The sequence below is a fragment of the Spermophilus citellus genome (genome assembly GCF_964194105.1).
Source record: "Spermophilus citellus genome assembly, chromosome: 9".
NCBI lineage: Eukaryota > Metazoa > Chordata > Mammalia > Rodentia > Sciuridae > Spermophilus > Spermophilus citellus.
The window spans coordinates 2889737-2916213 of NC_138191.1; the positions used below are offsets into that span (position 1 = coordinate 2889737).

General features: G+C 38.3%; 1 protein-coding gene across 5 annotated transcripts in view; it reads left to right on the forward strand.

Moving 5' to 3' along the window:
* PIP5K1A (phosphatidylinositol-4-phosphate 5-kinase type 1 alpha) overlaps window positions 1-26477 on the forward strand; it is a 49690-nt gene that overhangs the window by 4597 nt on the left and 18616 nt on the right. For 2 of the 5 annotated variants that reach the window (XM_081307882.1, XM_081307884.1), the window contains exons 2-4: window positions 7544-7582; window positions 21992-22038; window positions 24814-24894. In XM_081307882.1, the coding sequence (XP_081164008.1) occupies window positions 7544-7582; window positions 21992-22038; window positions 24814-24894 (167 nt within the window). The remainder of the gene's footprint in view (window positions 1-7543; window positions 7583-21991; window positions 22039-24813; window positions 24895-26477) is intronic. The other 3 variants (XM_081307883.1, XM_081307885.1, XM_081307886.1) reach the window with 3 other exon arrangements.

The following is a 26477-nucleotide window of genomic DNA, read 5'->3' on the forward strand; positions in this document are numbered from 1 at the left end:
TACTACTTAATAAAATCAGCACTGATATGGTGCTGTTGACAGTGAGACTATCACACCAGTGTTCAGAGACTTTATCTGAAGTGTTTCCTTTTCTCTATTTAACTTTTTTTTTTTTTTTTTTAGTACTGGAGATTTACCACTGAATTATATCCCAGTCCTTTTTTGCGACAGGGCTTCACTGAGTTGTTCAGGTCCTTGTTGAGTTGCTGATGGTTGACCTTGAATTTGCTATCCTCCTATCAGCCTCCCCAAACCCTGGGGTTACAGACATGGGTCCTGGGATTACAGCCCTGGCTATCTGACATGTAAGTCCACTGAGTCCTCTTTTTACTAGAAAAGAATAAAGAGTTTGTTTTGGAGTCTGACTAGAACATTAAAATATTTTTTTAAAATTTTTGTATCGGGGATTGAACCTGGGGGCACTTAACCACTGAGCCACATCCCCAACATTTTTTAAAATATTTATTTATTTTTTTAAAAAAATTTAAAAAAAATATTTATTTTATTTTTTGGCAGACACAACATCTTTGTTTGTATGTGGTGCTGAGGATCGAACCCGGGCCGCATGCATGCCAGGCGAGCACGCTACCACTTGAGCCACATCCCCAGCCCCCCCCCCCCTTTTATATTTAATTTTGAGACAGGGCCTTGCTAAATTGTTTAGGGTCTCACTAAGTTTCTGAGGCTGGCTTTGAACTTGCCAGCCTCCTCCTTTAGCCTCTGAAGCTCTACAATTAAAGGCCTATGCCTCTGTGCCCAGCCATTTTTTTTAATTTTTAAAATATTTCCCTATATATGTATTATTATTTTTTGCAGTACTTGGGATTGAATCCATGAGTGCTGTACCACTGAGCGACATTCCCATCTTTTAAAATTTTTGCTGTTTTTTGAGTTAGGGTCTTGCAGGGTCCCTGGAATTACAGGCAGGTGCCACACATCTGGCTAGTGCTTAGCCAGGCATGGTGGTGCATACCTGTAATCCCAACAACTCAGGAGGCTGAAACAGGAGGATTGCAAAATTCAGAGTCAGCCTCAGCAATTTAGTGAGATCCCGTTTCAAAAAAAAAAAAAAAAAAAAAAGGACAGGGGATATAGCTTAGTGATAAAGTGTCCTTAGGTTCAAATCCCAGGACCAAAAAAAAGTAGTTATAATTTTTAGCAGGAGCACAAATTATTTGGGGGTAATTTTACAATCGTTTCCTTATCGCCTGCCCCCCCTTAACTGCAGAGGGGAAACTCCAGAGGTCACAGAATTAAAGCTTTTTGCTTGAGATCTTTATAGTAGGGCCAGTCTCATAAGTTCTTTGTTCTGGTGGCTTTGTTCTAGTAAACTGCCATAATCTAGTAATTTGAGTGATAGAGTTTTTTTGTATGTTTTTTGTCTCTGTTCTTTGTATATACTTGTAAGCCATTTTGTAGCCATTAGAATTCTTTATTTGTGTTTGAAACAGGTCTCTGTATTTTCCAGGGAGGCCTTTAACTCCTGGGTTTAAGGGAGTCTCCTGCCTCAGCCTCTGAGTAGCTGGGATTACAGTTTTTTGCTAGAACCACTCAAGTTTAGCATCAGATATAATTAACTAGTCTTATAGGTATCCAGCATCAGAGATTAATTGGTAAAATGTACTTGCAAGTTAGCTTTGAGTATCAAAATATATGTTTTACTTGTGAATATGAGCTCTTCTGATTAATACTTTTGCTCAAATGTGTGCTACGTAGTAGCTTAAATATTTTATTTGCCTGCTTTTCTTTGATAATATAATGGAAACTAGCCTGTGGAGTGAACTACCATAACACTAGACAAGAGGCAGAACTGAAAAGAGTAAAGGGGTTTTTTATCCTTTAAGTTGGATATTTTCTCTTCTAGAATTTTGGGGTATTCTTACTTGACCTAAAGAAGGCAACAATGGGGCTAGGGTTGTGGCTCAGTGGTAGAGAGCTTGCCTAACATGTGTGAGGCACTGGGTTCAATTCTCAACACTACATATAAATAATAAAGGTCTGTCAACAACTAATAAACATTTTTTTAAAAAAGATGTTGGTCATTAAATTAATAACAGCTAACATTTATTTAAAAAAAGGAGAAAAAGAAAAAGGCGGCAGAAACAAGAAGAGCAAAATGAGCAGTATCTTTTCTCTCTTTGTGCTGGACATACGTTCATGACCAAGAATAAAAGTGTATTTCAGGAAGCATGCTGTTTCCTGAGAGCCAGAGGGAATCTCTGTTTTCTGTGTTCTAAACCCAGCCCTAAGTTCAGTCTAATGAGCGTGTTTGGATTGATATTTCCTAGAGGAAACCCCTTCTTATCCCATTTGCCCTGTTGTTTCCTCACACCCTTTTTCCATCAAAAAAGAGCATTTAGGGGCTGGGATTGTGACTCAGCAGTGGAGCACTTGCCTAGCACGTTCCAGGCCCTGGGTTCCATCCTCAGCACCACATAAAAACAAATAAATAAAATAAAGATATTGTGTAAAAAAAAAAAAAAAAAAAAGCATTTAATTTCCACATGTTCATCCTGTTTTGTTCATATCTCCTGTGAACTTTTATTATTTACTGTTTTCTATTTGAAGTGAACTCAACTCCTCCATCTTTTTTAACTGTTTCCAGGCATTTTTCTTTCTCCTCCTTTGAAATTCCAGACTGTTTATTTGAAATGGCTACATACAATATATATTAACTTATAAATATCTGATTCCTGGAAAGTCTTCCTGTTGTTGGACTGCGAGGAAGACTTTAGCAAAAAGAGGACAAGTTCCTTGTGTGTGGGGATATATATATATATATATATATATATATATATATATATATATATAATTATTGTTTTTTATACTTAACTGAGCAATATGTCATTATCCCAGAATGAGCACTGTCCCAAAGGACCAGTGATGTTGGTGAAGGTTGTACTAAAGAGAGGTGAGCAAGGGAAGTTGTGGCGAGGGAATGGGAAGAGTTTTTTGTTTGTTTGTTTTTAATGTATAGTTAGAGTATATTAGCATTTTCTGTGTATAACGTAGGTAAACAAATCTGGTAAATAAAGAAGTCTGATGGCAGAGAAGTAACTTGGCTGTATTTCTGATTTCTGTGGTGAAGAGGATTGCTTGGATTGTTGGGACAGTTAGTGCTCATTATCTTCAGCTTTCTCTGTGGAAATATGTGCATTCTAGTTGAGCAAGACTCACTGTACTTGCAAGATAGAGCCAGATTTGGACATAGAATGAGGAGGTAGCAGTCTGCCAAAAATTTCAAATGCCTCTTGGCTATGGATAGATCCAGGTCTTTTAAGGAAGGACTTGGATTTGTTTCATATTTTTTTATATTCAATTAATGTGTTGGTGCCAAGGGATACATATTGGCCTGAGAACCATGAAATTTGCCAGTGTGGTACTGGATGCAAAAGTTCAACAGAAGAAAATAGAATTGTTTTACTTTTATCCCTGAGTTATTTTTCTTTAACTGCTCCATTTTCCAAACTGGGAAACTGAGGCTGAGAGAGATTGTTATTAGTGGCAAAGATATTTGTTATTGAGGTGAATCTTTTTTGGTGGTGCTAGGGATTGAACCCAGGGCCTTGTGCATGTGAGGCAAGCACTGAGGTATATCCCTAGCCCCACTGAAGTGAATCTTATGGAATTGTAGCTCATTCCTTGATCTGCTTTTAGTTGGCTCTTAGCTAAGGTGATCTCACAACTGGTAGATCGGACTGCTTTTAGGTTTTTGTTCCTTAGGAAAAACTGATATCTGCTGGGTAACAAAACTTAAGTCTTCTCTGAGATATGGCTTGGTTTTTAGTCATTAATGAGGGTGATGATATATATATATATATTTTTTTAGCATTGTTTTTTAGAGCTTGTTTTCAATAATATTCCTCAGAAGGCATGATGACATTTCAAACACATTTCTAAATCTTTTCATTTGGAGAACATATTGTGCCTCCCACCTGCAGGGATATAGTTAGAATGGCTTCCAGTATTCCACGTTAACTTGGACCAGAGAGAGTGCTTCAGGTAGTTCTGCAAGCAACTGGGTTGATTTTGTTTTAGTTTTACTTTGTTGCAGGGAGTTTAGTTTTTTTTTTTTTTTTTTAAATCACTATCTACTTATCAACAAAGAGTCCCCTGAAGGTTAACTTTTGCTTCCAAAAAATGCTCCTTTGTGCATGTGTGACCTCACCCCCCTTTCTCCCACTCCAACTGAGTTACACCCCCAGCTCAAAGGAGCTGTGCTCTAATATAGGAATTTTTGATTCATTTATGTACTAATGTTGCTAGATCATTGAATTGAATCTCTGGGAACACCTCCATGACCTGGTGAAGCAAAATCCTGGTAGTCTGAGGAATGCACATCTGGCTAGCCTCTAGCGTCCCCAAATTATATGTGTACTTCAAACCTTCAAGTCACTCACATGCTGCCTCTTAGTTTCTCATCTGGTGGATGATGTCATCTTATCTTGGGCGGAAATACTTCTGCTCTTAAAGCACAGGGAGAGGCTCTGCCATTAAGGCCAATTCTGTTTTGTCCCACATGCTGGCGATGGAGAAAGACCTAACTCATTTCAGAGCTATTCAGTATGAAACTCTTTGTTTAAATTATCTTGTCCTGGGCTGGGCCTATAGCTCAGTGGCAGAGCACTTGCTTAGCATGGGTGAGGCACTGGGTTTGATCATTAGCACACATAAAAAAAAATAAAATAAACAAAATAAAGGCATTCTGTCCATCTACAACTACATTTTTTTTTTTTTTAATCATCTCCCTGCTGGGCGCTGTGGCACACACTTATAGTCTCAGTGGCTCAGGAGGCTGAGACAGGAGAATTGCGAGTTCAAAGTGAGCCTTAGCAATGGTGAGGCACTAAGCAACTCGGTGAGACCCTGTCTCTAAATAAAATACAAATAAGGCTGGGGATGTGGTTCAGTGGCCGAGTGCCCCTAAGTTCAGTAACACCCCTCCACCCCACCCCACTCCCCCCAAAATTATCTCCTCCTTTAAGGTTCGCACATTTCTCCCTCTGAAATTTGTTTGCCTTTTTCATACCTCTCAGGATTACACTGTTTTTTTTTTCTCTTTTTCCTTTTATGTTTTCTTTTTCTTTCTTTCTTTAGTGCTGGGGATCTACCTCTGAGCTATGTCCTCAGCTACATCCTTCTTTTTATTTATTCTCCCTAAATTGCATAGGCTTGCTTTGACTTGTGGTCCTCCTGCCTCAGCCTCCTGCTTAGCTAGAATTACAGATGTGCACCACTGTGCATGGTCCTTCTTTGCATTTTTTTAAAATTCCTCTCAATAGTGGATTTTTGTCTCCAGTGGCTCAATAGTAGTAAGCAGATTTATGGAGAATCACAGTGGTGTTTTGCCAAGTGACTAGTAACCAGCCCTTCTGGTACCTTTTTCATCATAAACCCGAGGTAGGGTGGGGCCAAGGACCAAAATGGAATGCTTCCCTGAAACTAGTACAGAGTTGCTCAGAAAAATTTTCTGTAACCCAGTGTGATGATTCAGCTTTGTATTTTAGCAATAATTGACTGGGTTGTCTCTACTTTGGCATTTGGCTTGACTGGTTCAGCTGTTCTGAAATTACTTCAGTAACATTCGTGATTTCCCAACTTTTTTTCATAATTTAAAGGCTGTTTCCCCCCTACCATATCTTGGCATCTGTGAGATATGCCAGAATTGGGTATCCCTGTTTTAAATAAGTCATTTGATATTTGAGGAATATGGTTCCCTTTTTCAAAGTGAACCTCTTATATGGGTTAATGTACTTTTATTCAAGTTGTAGTAGTATGTACCAAAGTAATATATAGTTGAGAAAAACTACATAAAGGAGGGGCTGGGTTGTGGCTCAGTGGGCAGAGCGCTTGCCTAGCATGCTTGAGGCACTGAGTTCAATCCCTGGCACCACATAAAAATACACAAATAAAATAGATGTTTAAAAAAAAAAACTACATATAGGAATTAGGGTTATTTTTAGCTTGGGATTGTCAACAGCATTCTAGGCATTTATTTTTATTTAAATTTTTTTCTTCTAGCTTTTCTTTGCCAGCAGTATAACATGATCCCATAAGCTTGAGTTATGTGTATGTGAGGGTGGGGGTGGGGGGCAGGCTGTTGAGTAGTGGCATACTGGGAATTATGGGTTATAAAGCAAAGCGAGGTTTCAAGCAGGAGCCTAAAGAAATGTCTTTCTATGGTCTGTTGGCTGTTTCAGAACTTTAGAAGTATAATAGTCAATTCAATAGAAAGAAACATCTGAAGGGGGGAAAGAAAAAAAAAAGAATATTTTAGTATGCCAATAAAAACATTTGCTGGAAAAAAAAAGCAAAGAGAATAACAATACACATTCTTGTTGATGTTCTTTAATTGTTTAATTATGTAATGTACATAATAAATTTTTTTGTTACAGTTTATGTAGTTAAAGAAAAATAGAAACTTAAAAAATCTGATCCCCAAAAAAGAGATGTTGTATTTTAATATTTTGGTATGTATTTTTCTGGGCATTTTATACATGTGTAAGTGTATGTAAATTTATAGATAAATATTTTATGAAAAATTATATCAGGGTCTGGAAATGTACTTCAGTGATAGAGTGCTTGACTAGCATGCACAAGATGCTGTTTGGTCTCTAGCACCAATAAAAAGAAAGAAGAAAAAGATACTATACTATATTTTAAAAAAACTTTTTTACTCAACAATTTATTATGATACCATAAATACACATCAAAATTATAGTTTATAATATTTTGTTAAACTATATTTTAATTGATAATACCTATTTCCTTGTTCATATAGGTTTTTTCCAGTTATGGTACTTAGACATTCATAGTTATTATATATAGTGCTATAGTAAACATCTTTATATATACATCTTTGGATAGAAGCCTGTATGTAGAGGAGCCTTATATCTGAAAAATTTGGCCAATTTGAATTCACTCAAGAGTAAAATGATTTGGAGAACAAGTTTTGTGACTACTCTAGGAATTTTTGTGCTAGAGCTGGTCCGTCTATGTTTTTGGACACTTATCTGGAATTTCTTTTTTCCTTTTTTTTTTTTTAAAGAGAGAGAGAGAGAGAGGAGAGAGAGAGAGAGAGAGAGAGAGAGAATTTTTAATATTTATTTCTTAGTTCTCGGTGGACACAACATCTTTGTTTGTATGTGGTGCTGAGGATCGAACCCGGGCCGCACGCATGCCAGACGAGCGCGCTACCGCCTGAGCCACATTCCCAGCCCAAAGGGTTGTGGTTTTTTTTTTTTTTTAATCTTTTTTTTTTTTTTGGTGGGGTTCTTTTTTTTTTTTTTGTCTTTTTTTGGAACTGGGGGTCGAACCCAGGGCTTTGCGAATGCAAGGCAGATGCTTTGCCACTGAGCTACATCCCAGCCCTTATCTGGAATTTCAAAAAATCATTTTATATTTCACAGTATGGTGCTAGAGATTGAGCCAGGCCGTGTTCATAATTTTAAACTTCATAGTTTTTTTGTCTTTTCTTAAAATCTGCTGTTAAGCAAGTAAAATCCCAGAAGTAAGTGGTAACTTTCTGTTTTTTCCTCATTAGGTTTCAACTTTCTGTGCTGTGGGGTCAACCATAAGAGAGGTAGATCTGATGTATATCTGTGATGAAGAAGCATGAGCTCCTTGCAGTAACTAGCTGCTAGCTCCTCTTCCCCATAACAGTTGCATACTTTTTGTAGTGATAGTGCATGATCTTCTGAGAAGGCTGTGGATGTCTTGAAAACATTATTTGACTGTAGCTCCCATGTCCCTCTGCCTTCTCCAAAAAAAAAAAGTTGCTATCTTAACAGAGGTGTCTTTTCTCATAGTTCTTCTTGTTTTAGTAAACTAGTCTCAGCTCTTTTCAGTTTCCCTTTCTGTTGCACCTCTCATTTTCCTTTAACCTTTCCTGTCATACAGATGGGACTTCACTATTAATAAAATAATAGATGCTAATATTTATTGAGCACTTACAATGCTGAGTCTGTACATGACATCTTATTATTATTATTTTTTTTATGGTGCTGGAGATTGAAACCAGGGCTTCAAAGAGCTCTTTCAGTGAACTACATCCCTACCTGCTATTTCTGAATTTTATGGATGTAATAATAAGGCCTAGAGAAGTTTTGACCAAATGTGCACAAGGTTGCCTTTTAGTAAATGATGAATCTAATATCCAAACCTAACAACTGAGGTGTTCTGATTGTAAAGCCTATATTGCTATCCACTGTGTTGTGATTGTTCCCCTTGCTGATTGGTTGTTTTGTTTTTGTTGGTGCTGGGGATTAAACCTAGGGCCTGTCACATGCTGGGCAAGTGCTCTACTGCTGAACTATACCTCTGACTCCCATTACTAATCTGAAAGTCTGTGTGTGAACTAACTTGGCTTTATTTCTATACTTATTTATTTGGTACTGGGGATTGAACCCAAGAGTGCTGAACCATTGAGCTACATCCCTAGCCCCTTTTTATTTTTTATTTTAAGATAGAATCTCTTGAGTTGCTGAGGCTGACTTTAAAGTTGCAATCCTCCTGCCTCAGCCTCCTGAGCCACTGGGATAATAGGCATGTGCCATCTTGTGTGGCAAGATGGATAGTTAATTCTGTATTCAATTCTAAGATACTGAAAAAAATAAAACTTTTTTTTTCCCATTAAAAATACAGCAGCGACAAGTCTTAATACTTTTAATAAGAACAAGTCATATACCAAAAAGTAAACTCTAGTCTGAGACAAATAGTACTTTGTCCCCCCCCCCCCCCCATTAAAATGCTTGATGTCTTAATGCAGAGGCAAAGGTACTTCTGACCTGGTTGTGGTGGCACTTACCTGTAGTGCCAGCTTTTCAGGAGGCTGAGGCAGGAGGATCACTTGAACCCACAAGTTCAGGAGGAGCCTAGCCTGAGCAACAGAGTGACACCCCATCTCAAAAAGGAAAAAAAAAAAAAAGGTACTTTCTCCTGCTACTAGTGAGGACTTTAACATCTATAAAGCTGTGAAACTGCTTTTTCAAGTATCAGACTTAACAATTGCTCTTCTGGAGTACTGACCTGTCTACTACCACCACCCCTTCCTGCCTCTCTTCCCTCACACTGGGGATTGAACCCAGGGGTCCTCACCATTCAGCTGCATCCTCAACTTTTTTTTTTCCCCCAGTCTCTATACATCAGTTTTTATTGGAACACAGCCCTGCCTGTTCATTTACATATTGTCTACAGCTGTTTCATACTCAGATGAAGGTGGTTTGTTGGTTGGGCCAGAGACTCTGTGGCTCTGGCCCTCCACAGCAAAAGGTTGCCAACCTCTGCTTTAGAGTTAGGTTTCTATCCTGTGTTTCAGCAAAGATTGGTCATGTGTGAAGTAGGAAGATGTGAGCCCCAGGCAGGGAGGGACAAGGAGAACAGGGTCCATAAGTTTGGACTGAAGAGACCAGAACTTAGTGATCCTAGAAAAGGGAAGCTGGAGTAAGGCAGCAGGAGCCAGCAAGGCACAGGGGACAGGCATAGGGAGGAGCATGGCACCCTTGCACACTTACTTCATCAGCAAAGGGCCAGTCTATGCCTGCTTGTTCTGCTTCATTTTATATCCTCCATGTAATTAGAACCTTAAATCTCAGTACCAGTTCACCACGGTTCCTGAATTGTCCCTGAGGTCAAAACGATGTCGGGGTGTCATCATGGCAGAAACTAAAAGCAGTTCTGTTTGGTGGCATGATAATGTAAGACAGAGACATTATTTTCTACTTTCTAATAACCTTGCTTTAAGAAATAAAAAGAAGCTGACTAGCCAGGTACTGGGGCACATGCCTGTAATTCCAGAGACTCTCAGAGGCTGAGGCAGGAGGATCCCAAGTTCAAGGCTAACCTCAACAACTTAATGAGACCCTGTCTCAAAATAAAAGACCTTGGCACTTAGTAGTTAGAGCTCCCCTGATTTCAATTCTTAGTACCAAAGTGGGAGAGAGAGAAGGACAGGGGGAAGGGAGGGAGGGGTGTGTGTGTGTGTGTGTGTGTGTGTGTGTGTGTGTGTGTGTGTATGTGTGTCATCTGGTGAAATTAATTATGTTATTTATTTATTTATTGCTACCAGGAATTGAACTCGGGCACTAGACCACTGAGCCACATTCCCAAACCCTATTTTTTTTTTTTTTTTTTTTTTTTTAGAAAGAGCATGAGAGGGGCTGGGGATGTGGCTCAAGCAGTAGTGCGCTCACCTGGCATGCGTGCGGCCCGGGTTCGAGCCTCTGCACCACGTACAAACAAAGATGTTGTGTCCGCCGAAAACTAAAAATAAAATAAAATAAATATTAAAAAAAAAGAAAGAGTGTGAGAGTCAGAGAGAGAGAGAGAGAGAGAATTTTTTTATTTATTTTTTAGTTTTTGGTGGTCACAACATCTTTGTTTGTATGTGGTATTGAGGATTGAACCTGGGCCGCACGCATGCCAGGCGAGCACGCTACCGCTTGAGCCACATCCCCAGCCTGCAAACCCTATTTTGTATTTTATTTAGAGACAAGGTATCACTGAGTTGCTTACTGCCAGGCTTTTGCTGAGGCTGGTTTTGAACTCTTGATCCTCCTGCCTCAGCTTCCTTAGTTGCTAGGTTTATAGGCATATGCCATGTACCAGGCTTTAATGAAGTATTTCACTTACTCCAGTATATCACTATTGTCATTTCAAATGTAATCATTGCAAAATTTGCTAGTGAGAGATTCTTTGTTTCTCTTTCATATGAAGCCTTTGAAATCCCCCAGGTATTTTATAGTTGACATTCTATCTTGATTTGACAATTTCATGATGCTAAACTTCCATCAGAAATACTTGGTCTGTAGTTATAATTTATAAAATTAACACTGGAAAAAGAAGATAAGATTCAAATTATTTCAAATATACTTAAGAATTTTTAAAATAAGTCAAATCAAGTTTCAGTTTTTAAATGTAAATTTAAATCAATTGAAATTTAACAAAAAAAGAAAAGAAAGTGAACAAAATTCAAAATTCAATTCCCAGTTGTTCTTGCCACATTTTAGGTCCTGGATAGCCCTGTATGGTTAGTGATGATAGCATTGGACAGAATGGCTCTAGACAAATCCTAGGGCACAGGACTGCCATGCACGACTCTCTGACACTTTCTGTCAACAAAGGGTAACAATTAATATTTACAGCACATAATCACTCTCTTTTTAAACTCCCTGAGTCACAGGAGAGAGAATACATAGTATCTTCATCTTGTCTGTCTGCAAATGTGTCCCCTGGAAAAGGTATCTTACCTCCTGGAATTCTAAAAAGGTTACCAGGAAGGAGGACAACACAGTATTCAAAAGGTTCAGAAAAGTCCCCAAAGTGGTTATGTTTCCCCACTCATTAAATCAATAACCAGGTCTTGTTAGCTTTCTCTATAAAATGTAAATGTTAGAGGACTATACTAAAGTATAGTCATCAAGGTTATATAGTAACTGGCATAAAAATAGACAATAGAATAAAATTGGGAGCCCAGAAATAAATCCATATATCTAAGGTCAATTTGTTTTTGACAGGGTGCCAAACTTATTCACTGGAGAAAGGGTAATCTTTTTAATAAACAATGTTGGACAACTGGATGTCCACATTACAGAAGAATTGAGCCTCAAAAATTTACTTAAAATGTCAAAGACCTAAAGGTTAACAACCAAAATTCTACACCTTTAGGAGAAAATAAAATGGTTGATCTTTGTGACCTTGGATTAGGTAACAGTGTCTTAGATTTAACACCAAAAGCACAAGCAAACAAAGTAAAAGAACAGATGAATTATGCTTCATCCCATTTTTAAACTTAGGGTATTAAATGATACTATAATGAGGGAAAAGAAACCCATGTAACAGGAGAAAATACTTGAAAATCATATGCCTGTTAAGGATATAGTACCAAAAATGTACAAAGAACTTAAACAATGAAAAGAAAAACAACCCCAAACAATTTTTTTAAGTGACCCAGGTTTTTGTTTCTGTTTTTGCTTTTTATACTGAGGATTGAACCCAGGGGCATTCCACCACCAAGTTAACCACCACTACTACCACCACCACTTTTTTTTTTTTTTTTTTTGAGACAGTGTCTCACCAATTTGCCCAGGTTGGCCTTGAACTTGCCATCTTCCCTGCCTTGGCATCCTGAGCATCTAGAACCACAGATGTGCACCACTATGCACAGCTGGGTGAAGGTTTTTAATAGTTCTTCAAAAAGAGAGCACAGGGCTGGGGATGTGGCTCAAGCGGTAGCGCGCTCACCTGGCATGCGTGCGGCCCGGGTTCGATCCTCAGCACCACATACCAACAAAGATGTTGTGTCCGCCAAGAACTAAAAAAATAAATATTAAAAATTTTCTCTCTCTCCTCTCTCACTCTCTCAAAAAAAATTAAAAAAAAAAAAAGAGAGAGAGAGCACAAATGACCAATAAGCACATTAAAAGTGATCCAGATTGTTAATCTTCAGGCAAATGAAAATTAAAATCATGCAGCCACTAAGGTGTTATAATTAGAACACACAGAAAATAACAAGAATTGAAGAGCAGATAGACACTGGAGCCTCAGACATTGGTGGAGGGAATATAAACTGGTGCCGTCTCTGTGGAAAAAAAAATTTGGCAGTTCAATTACTCACATGATTAAATGCAGGATTGCTCCATGGTGCAACAGCTGCTCAGCAGCATACAGTAGTCTGTGGGTCCCATCCCAGAACCACACACAAAAAAATAAAAAGTGAGTTACTTAACCACTTTCAGGAGTATATCTCCCAAGAGAATTGAAAACACATGTTCATATAAAAACTCGTACATCAATATTCATAGCATCATTATTCATGATAGCCAAAAGTCCCCAACTCTTTTTTATCTTCTGTTGAGTCCTGTTATATTTTGGGGGCCTTGAATTTCTGATCCTCCTGCCTCAGCTTCCTAAATTGATGGAATTATAGGTATGTGCCACCATTCCTGGAAGTTTCCTGCTATTTTTGCCAGTGACATTGATGCTTGCTGCCACAGGAACTGAATATTGTTAATTTCATCAAGAGGAACTGAGGACTGTACTCTTAATCCTCTATCAGTAAGATTGAAGGATAGGGGCTGGGGATGTGGCTCAAGCGGTAGCGCGCTCGCCTGCCATGCGTGCGGCCCGGGTTCGATCCTCAGCACCACATACAAACAAAGATGTTGTGTCCGCTGAGAACTAAAATAAAAAATAAATAAATAAATTCTCTCTCTCTCTCCTTCTCTCCTCTCTCTTTAAAAAAAAAAAAAAAAAAGATTGAAGGATAGATCCCCTTGTCCCAAAAGAAGGTAGAACCTCAAGGGAAAAAAATTCGCATTTATATTATCCTTAGCAAATCTGAGGGATATGTGTGTATTGCTGAGGATCGAACACAGAGCTATATTCCCAATTCTTTTCTTTTCTCCTCCACATTTTTTTATTGGCACATTATAATTTTATGTAATAGTGTGATTATTTGTTACATATTGGTACATGCACGTAATGTAACAATATAATTTGTCCAGTATCCTTTCCCAGGACTTTTCCCTTTCACCTTGCCTCATCCTAGTCCTTGTTATTTTTGAGACAGGGTCTTGCTAAGTTGCCGAGGCTGGCCTCGAACTTATGATCTTCTTGCCTCAATTTTCCAAGTAGCTGGAATTTGCAGGAATGGGCCATCACACCCAGCCCCTTTGGAATCTTTTAAATAAAATTCAATAAATACTGCAGAAAGTATTTCTACAGACAGTATTTCTACAGACAGTCTCTGTTTTTTTTTTTTTTTTTTTTTTTTTGGAGGAATGGTGGGGGTATAGAAGTGTAGCTCTGTGGTAGAGTGCTTGCTTAGTATTCATGAGACCTTGAGTTTGAGCCTTAGTATGAAATTATTATTGAATTTATTTTTTAAGGGTTCTGTCTTAGAGGGTTTTTTTTAGTATTTTCTAGTGGTAGTTGGACACAATATCTTTTTTTTTTTTTAAGTTTTTATCTTTATTAGTATAAGTTGTGTGATTGTAAGATAAATAACCTTTCTAAACTGGGTATGGTGCCTATAATCCCTGTGCTCAGGAGGCTGAGACAGGAGGATTGCGAGCTCAAAGCCAGTCTCAGCAATTTAGCAAGACCTTATCTCAAAATAAAGAATAATAAGGGCAGAATTTGTGGCTCTGTTGTTATGTGCCCCTGGGTTCAATTTCCTGATACAAAAGACAAAAAACAACCTTTCTAAAAAATCTATCAGCATTGAAGCTTAGTGATACATTGAAGTAGAGGGGGTTGATGCCTAAATAAGAAAGCAGAAATAATAATTCAGTATTTGAACTAGGGCAGAGATGTATTAAATATGAACAAATGAACCAGAGCAGGATCTGGGAGTGTAGCTCAGTAATATAGCCTGTGCTTAATATGTGTGTGGCCCTGAGTTCAGTCAGCAGCACCAAAAAAAAAAAAAAAAAAAAAAGAAAAGAAAAGAAAAGAAAAAAAAAAGAAATAGTACAAAGGCCAATGGCATGGTTGGGCATGTCTGTTATCCCAGCTAGTAGAGGCTGAGGCAGAAGCATTGTGAGTTCAAGGCCAACCTGGAAATTTATTGAGACCCATCTCAGAGAGGGGGTGGGTGGGGATTATAGTGTCCCTGGGTCTAATCCCCAGTATCAGAAAGAGAAAGTAATCAAGAAAGAAAGAAAATCAATCTAGTGAGGACAAGCTGGTGTAGGACTAACTATAGCATTTGTGGCCAGGTTGTCAGACTGTAGTTTCTTTTATCTTGGGCAGTACATGACACATTTCCAAGTATAGACTGACAGTAAAAAGTTGGGGGTTAAATGGGGGAATGGCAGAGTCCAAAATCTTTGTAAGAAAAATTTTCCTCTAAAGAAGGGTAATTTTTTTCAGTACTGGGAATTGAACCTAGGAGTGTTGTACCACTGAGTTATATTCCTAGCCCTCGTGATGATGAATCATATTCTCTTTAAAAATTGTCTGACAGACATTCCCAGGCCAAGTGTTGCCATGTGAGTTTTTTTTTCCTTTCATTTGTATACTTCTTTCCTCTCCCTCTTCTCCCACCTCTTCCCTATATTTACAGAGGAGAAGATTTGATTATGAGGTGAACAGGTACAGTGCTGGTCACATTGATTCCCTCAGTACATCATTTCTATTAGCAAAGTTATGGGCCAGGCAGTCAAGCCCGTAGTAGATGATATCACGTTTCCTATACTGTCATTCTGCTCTTCATTGGGTTTCTGGAACAAACTGGGTGTTATAGCAATATTGGTAAATACTCGCTGCAGTTTCCTCTTCCTTTCCTTTCTTTTAGTAGGTTAGGTCTCTTGAATCCTGGGCTCAAGTGATCCTCCTACCTCAGTCTTCAGCCCTCTTAAGTAGCTTGTTCTATAGGCATGTGCCATGTTGTCTAACTTACCTCATTTAATCTTTGCATAAACCTTATAAGCTAAATTTCTCAGGGCTGGGATTGTGGCTCAGTGGCAGAGTGCTTGCCTTGCATGTATGAGGCATTGGGTTTGATCCTCAGCACCACTAGAAAAATAAATAAATAAAATAAAGGTATTATGTCCATCTATCAAAAAAAAAAAAAAGATTTCTTTTTAGTTAAGTACAAAGAACAATTTTCCTGATGAACTGAAATTAAATTCCATGCATGTATCAATTTGTCAGGATGAGCAGAACTACTAGGTATAACTATAAAGCTCTAATTTAAAAAATAAAAAAAACGATAAACTGGGCATGGTGGCGCATGCCTGTAATCCCAGCAACTCCAGAGGCTGAGGCAGGAGGATCATAAGTTCAAAGCCAGCTTCAGCAAAATCAAGTCACTGAGCAACTCAGACCCTGTCTAAATAAAATACAAAATAAGGCTGGGGATATGACGCAGTGGTTGAGTGCTCGAGTTCCATCCCCGGTACCCTTCCCCTCCCCCCCAAAAAGAAGATGATACAGTTAAACCAGGGATCATAAAAGCATCTATTAAAAAACTATAGAGGAGCTGGGGTTGTGGCTCAGTGGCAGACCACTTACACATGTGAGGCACTGGGTTTGATCCTCAGCACTACATAAAAATAAATAAAGGTAGAGAACTGTAGAGATTGCAACATTTAATTGTTATATGAGTTGTTTTTTTTTTTTTAAGAGAGAGAGAGAATTTTAATATTTATTTTTTAGTTTTCAGCAGACACAACATCTTTGTTTGTATGTGGTGCTGAGGATCCAACCCGGGCCGCAAGCATGCCAGGCGAGCGCACTACCGCTTGAGCCACATCCCCAGCCCAAATTGTTATATGAGTTTTTCAGATTGTGAATCATTCTAATTTCCAGATATATGATTAGTTTTCTTACTAAAGTCATTTGGAAGGCAAGCTATCCTCACCACTATACCACCAACACTAAAGTCAATTAGAAGCTAAAAAAAAAAATTGGTACAGATAGAAGTTGATTCTGCAATTGATTCTGCATTTGTACATCCTCATCTTGATTTTTACCATGAACAAGAATGTGGTGTTTCAAATTTACTTATTAGGAGTTGGGGATGTAGCTCAAGGGTAGAGTGCTTGCCTGTCATGTTCAAGCCCTGGATTCAACCCCCAGCACCTTAAATAAATAAAATTTATTAAATATATGTTCACTGAAGATGTGTAAGATAAATCCGTAGTTAATCTTATAAATATTATTTTTAAAAAATATCTTTATTTTATTTATTTTTATGTGGTGCTGAGGATCAAACCCAGGGCCTCCCACATGCTAGGTGAGCGCTCTACCGCTGAGCCACAATCCCAGCTCCTTATAAATATTATTAATATATGCCTTTGTCCACTTATATTTGAGAAAGACTTCAAGAGTGAATGTGTTTAGCTAAGTATGATGACATGTGCTTGTAATCCCACATTTGAGGCCAGCCTCAGCAGTTCATTGAGGTCCTAAGCAACTTAGTAAGACCCTATCTTAAAAAATAAAAAGGTCTGGGGATGTAGCTCAGTGGTAAAGTGCCTCTGGGTTCAGTCTCCAGTAAACCCCCCCCCCCAAAAAAAAAAAAAAAAGGTAGGTGTGTTTAGAAAGTGACCAAAAGACCATATCAACAGAAAAATCTGCTCTGAAAGGTTAAATTTTCTCTTAATGGTTTGTTGTTCCATAACCTTCATTCATGATCACATTGAAGATACACGATCATACACATGATCAACAAAACAAAGTCAGTTCATGATCCCATCTGACTCTCTCTCCCTCCCTCTTTTCCCTCCTGTACTTCTGCCATTCTCCTTCCTCCACTAGACTTCCATTCAGTCATCTTTTATTTATATTTGATTGGTTCTTCCTACCTATGCATAAAGGTAAAATTCCCTGTGGTATATTTATATATGCACATAACATGGTTTTTAAAGAATTCTTTCTACATTGCTCCCCCATTACCTGTTCATCCTCTATGCCTCTTGATCTACATTACCATTCTTCTCTTTATGTTATCCCATCTTTCCTTTCCCCTTCCTTTATTTTACTCTAGTGTCCGCAGATGAGAGAACACATTCGACCTTTGAGTTTCTGAGTTTGGCTTTTTCCACTTTGCATGATATTCTCCATTTCCATCCATTTAACCAGAAAATGTCATAATTTCATTTTTTTTTTTATGGCTGAGTAGAACTCCATTATCCATGTGCATGTGTACACACACACACACACACACACACACACACACACAATTTCTTAACCCATTCCATTCATCTACTGATGGGCACCTGGGTTGATTCCATAATTTAGCTATTGGGAACTGTGTGGCTGTAAACATTGAGATGACTGTACTGCTGTAATACGCTGGTTTTAGATCTTTTGGGAAAATACCAAGGAGTTGGAGAGCTGGGTCATACGGTGGTTCCCATCACCCAAAGATGTAAAAGTGCACCTTTTCCCCTACAGCCTCTCTAGCATTTATTATTTGTTCTTGATCATTGCCATTCTGACTGGAGTAAGATGAAATCTTAGTGTAATTTTGATTTACATTTCCCTAGTTGCTAGAGATGTTAAACATCTTTTCATATATTTGTGGGCCATCTGTGTTTCTTCTTTTGAGAAGTTTCTGTTTAGTTTTTGTTGTTGTTGTTGTTTTTTGCCCATTTATTGATGGGTTATTTGGGGTGGGGGGTTTGGTGTTATGCTTTTTGAGTTATTATATATTTTGGAGAAGTAGCTGGACAAGATTTCCTCCCATTTCTGGGAGATTTCTGTAGGCTGTCTATTCACACTCTACATATAGCTATTCAGTTTTCCCAGTACCATTTGTTAAAAAGGATATCTTTAAAATATATTTTTAACACTTTGTCAAATATTAGATGGCTGAAGGTATATAAGTTTGTCTTTGTGCCTTCTATTCTGTTCCATTGGTCTTCATGTCTGTTTTGATGCCAGTACCATTCTGTTATTATTACTACAGCTCTGTATTATAGTTTCAAATCAGGTATTGTGACGTCGACTTCAGTTTTCTTGCTTAGTATTGCTTTGGCTATTCTGGGTCTCTTAGTCTTCCAAGTGAATGTTAAAAATGTTTTTTTCTACTTCTGTGAAGAATGTCATTGGTATTTTGATGTGGATTGCTTTGAATTTGTATACTGCTTTTGGTAGTATGGTCATTTTGACAATATTAGTTCTGCTTATCCAAGAACATAGAATGTCTTTCCATCTTCTAAGGTCTTTGATTTCTTTGTTTGGATGTTCTGTTATTTTCATTGTGGACCTCTTTTGCCTCATTGGTTAATCAATTCCCAGTTAGTTTGTTTTTATTTGAGGCTATTGTGAATTGAATGGTTTTCCTGATTTCTTCCTTGGTTGAATCACTGTTGGAGTATAGGAAAATTATTGATTTAATGGGTGTTGATCTTGTATCTTGCTACTTTGCTGAATTCATTTGTAAGCTATAGAAGCCTTCTGGTGGTTTTTGGGTCTTCTAGATATAGGATTATGTCATTAATAAACAGATAGTTTGACTTCTTTTCCTATTTGTATCCACTTGATTTCCTTTTCTTGCCTGATAACTGGCTCATGTTTTAAGGACTGTATTGAATGGGAGTGGTAAGAGTAGATAACCTTGTCTTGTTCCTGATTTTAGAGGAAATGCTTTTTAGTCTTCCTGCATTCAGTATGGTATTGACTTTGGATTTGTTATAAATGGCATTTATGATTTTGAGGTAAATTCCTTCAATCCCTAGCTTCTCCAGTGTGTGTGTGTGTGTGTGTGTGTGTTTTAATTTGTTTTGTCTTCTTTTTTGGTGCCTGAGATTGAACCCAGGGGCTCCAACCAATGAGCCACATCCCCAGCCCTTTTTTCCTTTTTAAATTTTTATCTAGTGGTAGGGTCCCACTGAGTTGCTTGGGGCTCCACTGAATTGCTGAGGCTGGTTTCGAATTCTTGATCCTCCTGCCTCAGCCTCCCAAGCCACTGGGATTACAGGCATGAACCATTCTGCAAGGCCTATGTATTGTTTTTTTTTTTTTAATTCTAAATTTCATCAATTTTGCCTCTGATCTAAATTATTTTCTGTCTTCTGGTTTTAGAGTTAGTTTGTTTTTCTTCTTCTAAAGCCTTGAGGTGGAACATAAACTTTATTTGGGATTTTTTTTTTTTCAGTGTAGACACTTAGTGCTATATATTTTTCCTCTTAGAACTACTTTCAGGGCTGGGATGTGGCTCAAGCGGTAGCGTGCTCGCCTGGCATGAGTGCGGCCCGGGTTCGATCCTCAGCACCACATACAAACAAAGATGTTGTGTCTGCCGAAAACTAAAAAATAAATAAATATTTAAAAAAAAAAAAGAACTACTTTCATGCTGTCATAGAGATTTTGATAAGTTGTATCTCTCTTCTTGTTTCTTGATTTTTTAAAAAAACTTTCACATTTTTATTAGTACTAAAATTTTGCAAATTAGGATCTAAATAAAGAAAACAAAACACTTGAATGGTTAACTTTGTACATGTAAATGAGGAAACATAGCCTGGAATGTAAGATAATTATAGTGCCTAACACTTTACATGGGAACCAAACTGTCCTCTGAGTGTCTAGGAAACCCATGTTTGTAGGGATGCTACTTGATATTGGCTATGTATAGGCACTTCAGATAATCTTACAATCGTTATAATCTTTTTTTTCAAACATATAGGAGATGCCATAAAATATATTGAATTTGATATCCAAAAATCTCAATGTAACAATATATTTGCTGCACAAATCTCATCCAACTATTCCTTACATTCAATATTGTTTCTTGATTTTTATTAGATTTCTTCTGTGACCCATTCTTCATTTAAGAAAGTATTTTTCAATTTCCATGTGAATGCTTCTTTATCATTTTGACATTATTTTCTCAACTTTATCTTCCTCATTTCCACAAATCAGCTTTCTACCTGTTTTACAGGAGGGAAGTACCATAGATTTGCTCTAAAGTACTATAGATATACCTTAAAAGAATAAATTATCAGGTAAGCCTCAGGGTCTCTATTGGGTCCTGGGTATCTCTTATGCCTTTTCTCTTTCAGTGTGACTTTTGACTCTGATGGTTAAATGTATTAAGAGTAATTACATTACCTACAGGTTTGAGGCCAGCCTGGGCTAGCAAGAACCTGTCTCAAAAAAATAAAAGAACTTGGGATATAGCTCAGTGGTAAAGTGTCCTGGGTTCAATTCCCACAATTGGAGTAGGGAAGACAAATTGTGTTTCTCAGAGAAAATATGACCACTTGAATAAGAAAAGGGGCTAGAACAATAATGAAATATGCATAAGGACTGCGTAATGTATATTTTTGGTGTTGTTTTTTTTTGTTGTTTGTTTGTTTGTTAATATTCTATTTAATAGCTGGGTGCAGTGGCACATACCTGTTTATCCCAGTGGCTTGGGAGGTTGAAGCAGGTAGATTGCAAGTTCAGAGCCAGCCTCAGTAACAGCAAGGCACTAAGCAACTCAGTGAGACCATGTCTCTAAATAAAATACAAAAAATAGGGCTGGGGATGAGTGGTTGAGTGTCCCTGAGTTCAATCCCCAGTACCCCCACCCCAAATATATATGTATTATGTATATATATATACATGTATTCTGTTTAGGGACAGGGTCTCACTGAGTTGCTTAGGGCCTCAGCCTCTCAAGCTGCTGGGATTAAATTTGTGTGCCACTGCATCTGGCTTGTATAGTTTTTTTTTTTTTTTTTTTTTTTTTTTTTTTTTTTTTTTTTTTAAGAGAGAGAGGAGAGAGAGAGAGATAATTTTTAATATTTATTTTTTAGTTCTTGGCGGACACAACATCTTTGTTTGTATGTGGTGCTGAGGATCGAACCCCGGGCCGCACGCATGCCAGGCGGTCGCGATACCGCTTGAGCCACATCCCCAGCCCCGCTTGTATAGTTTTCTTATTCTCAGTTTGACAGTTCTTATTCTCATTTGAAGTGATATTTGAAAGCACTATTCAAAAGGATATGGTATCACTGAGCAAGAGTTTATGGTCTTATTTGATGTGCCTCAAACTTTGATTCTTGTAGTGTATTTTTTTTTTTTTAAAGAGAGAGTGAGAGAGAGGGGGACATAGAGAGAGAATTTTAATATTTATTTATTTTTTCTTAGTTCTCGGCGGACACAACATCTTTGTTGGTATGTGGTGCTGAGGATCCAACCCGGGCCGCACGCATGCCAGGCGAGCGCGCTACCGCTTGAGCCACATCCCCAGCCCTCTTGTAGTGTATTTTTTTTTTTTTTAAACTGGCTCCTTTGTCACATCCACGTGAGGTCGCCTACTTTTCTTTTTTTTTTTTTTTTAAAGAGAGAGAGAGAATTTTTTAATATTTATTTTTTAGTTTTCGGCGGACACAACATCTTTGGTATGTGGTGCTGAGGATCGAACCTGGGCCGCACGCATGCCAGACGAACGCGCTACTGCTTGAGCCACATCCCCAGCCCTTGTAGTGTATTTGATAGAGATTGTGTGTGTGTGTGTGTGTATACTTAAATTCTTTTTTTTTTTTTTTTTAAGCAGCATCAGTACCTGGAATCAAGAGAGCTATGGCATCTGCATCTGAGGTAAGTTTTATATACTTAAATTTTTTTTTTTTAAGAGAGAGTGAGAGAGGAGAGAGAGAGAGAGTGAGAGAGAATTTTTAATATTTAATTTTTAGTTCTCGGCGGACACAACATCTTTGTTGGTATGTGGTGCTGAGGATCGAACCCGGGCCGCACGCATGCCAGGCGAGCGCGCTACTGCTTGAGCCACATCCCCAGCCCCTATATACTTAAATTTTAATCCTGATATAAGAGGATGTCTCTTTATAGCATCTTTATTTTCCCTCTGCTTAAGCATTGGAAATAAGGAAGGTTATTTTCTTTCTTTCTTATTTTGTGGAATTGGGTATGGAATCCAGGTTCTCAAGCATACCAGGTAAGTAATCTACCAACTAACTAGCTACATCCCAGCCCTAGACAGGTGCTTCCTCCCCCACCCCCACCCCCACCCCCATGTTGTTTTATAATACGGAGATTGAACCCAAGGCCTATGTACACTGGATAAGTGCTCTGCGACTGGACTACTTCCCCAGTCCTTTTCTTACTTGATTTTTTTGGTGCCTGGGATTGAACCCAGGGGTACTTAACCACTAGCCACATTCCCAGCACTACCACCCCCCCTGCTTTTTTTTTTTTTTTTTTTGTACTGGGGATTGAACCCAGGGCCTTGTGCATGCAAGGCAAGCACTCTACCACCTGCGCTATATCCTTAGCACCCCCTTTTTATATTTTGTTTAGAAACAAGTTCTTGCTGAGTTGCTTAGGGTCTTGCTAAATTGCTGAGTCTGGCTTTGAACTCCCAGTCTTCCTGCCTCAGCCTCCCAAGTCACTGGGATTACGGGTGTTTCCACTGTGCCCAGCTCTAATTTTATTTTGAGACAGGTTCTTGCTGAATTGCTCAGGCTGGCCTCATATATTTGGTGGGGAGGGTACCAGGGATTGAACCCAGTGTGGCTTAACCACTGAGTCACATCTCCAACCCTTTTTGTTGTTGTTGTAGCTAGACAGAATGACTTTATTTTACTTTTTTATTTTTATGTGGCACTAAGGATCGAACCCACAGCCTCATTCGCCTCATTTGTGCCAGGCAAGCATTCTGCCACTGAGCTACAGCCCCAGCCCTCCAGTCCTTTTTTGTATTTTATTTAGAGACAGGGTCTCACTGAGTTGCTTAGGGCCTCATTAAACTGCTGCGGCTGGCTTTGAACTTGCAATTCTCTTGCCTCACCATCCAGAACTGCTGGAATTTCAGGCATGTGCACCCTGCTGGCTTCAAACTTTTAATTCTCCTTTTCAGCCTCCAGGATCACCGGAATTATAGGCATATACCACTTTACCTAACTCTTTTTGTATCTTTGATAGGCTGCAAATTGTTACAATTCTTTTGTCATTTCATTATGAATATTAACAATCTCACATTTGTTGAACATTTCTTAATGTACCAATTGCAGTGTGTATAAAACTTAACAGCAAATACTTTATTTAAGTGCCCTTTATAGATGTTCTTATTTAATCCTGCAAACAACCCCCAAGGACATGAATAACTGTTAGATAAGTGTTGTTATCTGTGTTTTACAGATGAAGAAAATGAGGATTAGAGAGGTTCTGTAACTTGCCCAAATTTACACAACTATTAAGTGGTATTAATAAGGTTGAGATTCAAATCCAGGCAGTCTGGTATTGAAACTCATTCTTTTATTTTGCTGTTACTTTCTCTTGTTCACATACCTTCAGTGCATAGGAAACACTTTTAATCACTAGGAATTCTATAACCTCCCAGCTTTTTCTTTTTTGTATAGAATATTTTTGTTTTAACTTTTTCCCCATGAGTATTTTCCAGCCCTTCTCTCACTTCTTGCCTATCTCTTACATTTTGTTTCAGAGGCTTCAGAATGCAGACCCTTTGGATTAGGACTACAGGCTTTTCTGAGTATTATCATTATGATGAATACCTTCATGTCTGTTGCACTGGCATCTTGGCTCTTGGGGAATACCCTTTTAGATTCTGCTCTGTCTTATTTTTCCCCTATTTCAGGGGCTGTTTTGTGGGTGGAAAAGAAAATTTCTGCTGGTGAATTCAGTTTGAGCAAATAACACTGAGACTGGGTTGTGGATTAGAGAAGTAGTAATTTCTAAAAGAAAGCTGGTGAAAAAAAAAGCCAGGTATGGTGGCAGTTTACAGGTACTTGGGAGACTGAGACAGGATGATTGCTTGAGCCAAGAAGTTCAGGATCAGGTCAGCTTGGGTAACATAGCAAAATTCCATACCAATTAAAAAAAAAAAAAAGTGTAAAACTCTGTTTCTAACCTGTCTTGCTTTTGTGGATGAAGTTATCCATTTTTATGGGGCTTCTATTCCCTGCTTTTGCTCTTTCTGCTTTTCTCTAATGATAATCATTTTATTTCTTGTCATCTTTCTCAGGACCAAAGGTGAAATATATGTCCTTTGGAATTTTCTTCTGATTTTTTTTTTCCCAGTTAAAACATTGGGAAGAAATTTGATAGCTGTGTATTTGCATGGGGTGGAACTTTGGTTTTTTATTGTTGTTGTAGATGGGCTCAGTACCTTTATTTTATTTATTTATTTTCATGTGGCACTGAGGATTGAATTCAGTGCCTCATACATATGAGGCAAGCACTCTTCCACTAAGCTATAACCCCAGCCTAAAGATTTTATAAAATGTTCTTGATCTAGAAAGGATGTGTTTAGGTTTTGTATGTTTTAATATACCATCAGTATAGCTATTTGTGGTATTAACATGGAAATCATATTTTGATCTTGACTCTATTTTCTAGGTGCCTTGTGCCTCTACACTGCCCATCAAGAAAATAGGCCACCGAAGTGTGGATTCCTCAGGAGAGACAACATATAAAAAGGTCAGTCTCACCAGCCGCAGTGGCACACATCTATAATCTCAGCAACTTGGGCAGCTGAGACAGGAGGTTCACTAGTTCAAGGCCAGACTTAGCAACTTAAAAAGGCCCTAAGCAACTAGTAAGACCCTGTATCAAAAGAAAAAGTTTGGCTGGTGATGTAGCTCAATAGTAAAGTACCTTGTGTTAAATCCTTATTACAAAAAAAAAAAAGAAAGAAAAAGAAAAAGGTGAGTCTGGATTGAACCCTCTCATCTTACTTTGAGAACTCAGCAGGCACAACACTGCCCCCTTAATACTATTCTCCACATATTGTCCCATTTCTTGATAATCTTAAGACTTTGGACAATAACCATCATGTAACTTAGCTTTAGAAATTTTTTCATAAAGGGTGAATTGTTTTCTATCTGTATACATGTGTTTAATTTTGCTTTGTTTTGTTTTTGTAGTTCTAAGGACTGAAGCTAGGGCCTTGAGTAAACTAGGCAAGTGCTCTACCACTGAGCTACATCCCCAGCAGATTATGATCTTAATGAACAAAACAGCTCATTGCTATTTCACTGAGCCTGAAGAAACTATGTCTCACTGTTAGGAGTAGATATGTAACTGGTAGGCCATTTTCACTTTGCCACAGGAACCCATGTTTCTGCAATACTTTTGTCTTTTCTTTGTTGCTGGATGTTCATGAAGTGAAGGCCAGATTTTACCTGGTAATACCATAAACTGGAAGCAGGTTGGATTCTTTATTTTTTTTGTAATTTAAAAAAAAATTTGTTTTGGGCTGGGGATGTGGCTCAAGCAGTAGCGCACTCGCCTGGCATGTGTGTGGCCCGGGTTCGATCCTCAGCACCACATACAAACAAAGATGTTGTGTCCGCCGAAAATTTGTTTTTGTTCTTTTTGCTATTTTGTCCTGTTGTCAACAATCTTTCTCATCTTTCCTTCCTATCTTCTTCACAAACCTTCTCTCTGCGCCCCGCCCTCTTTCCTTACCAGTTCTTCATTCAGTTCTGAACTAATTTGGAGAAGCTTAGGCTTCCCAAAGGACAATGCTTTAGCATCTATACATTGTCTGATACAAATTGCAAAATATCTTGGAGTTCAGGTTTCTCAGAGTCCATGTAAATTTTGTGTCCGTTCTTTGCTTTTATTTCATTTTTTTTTTTTTAAATCTTAACTAAGCTTCTCCCAAAATCTTTTTTTTTTTAAAGGGGGGCGGGGGAGAGAGAGAGAGAGAGAATTTTAATATTTTAGTTCTCGGCGGACACAACATCTTTGTTGGTATGTGGTGCTGAGGATCGAACCCAGGCCGCACGCATGCCAGGCGAGCGCGCTACCGCTGAGCCACATCTCCAGCCCCTTATTTCATTTTTCCAAGTACCAGAAGTGGACTAACTCATTTTTCTCATTTGTCTGTGTCTGGAGTAGGCTTTGAGGCTCATGTCACTTAACAGACATTTATTGAGCTCTTTATGTACTGAACGTTGATATAAAAAAGTGAGTTTCTGGGGGCTGGGGTTTGTGGCTCAGTGGTAGAATGCTCACCTCGCACGCAGGAGACCATGGGTTCAATCCTCAGCACCACA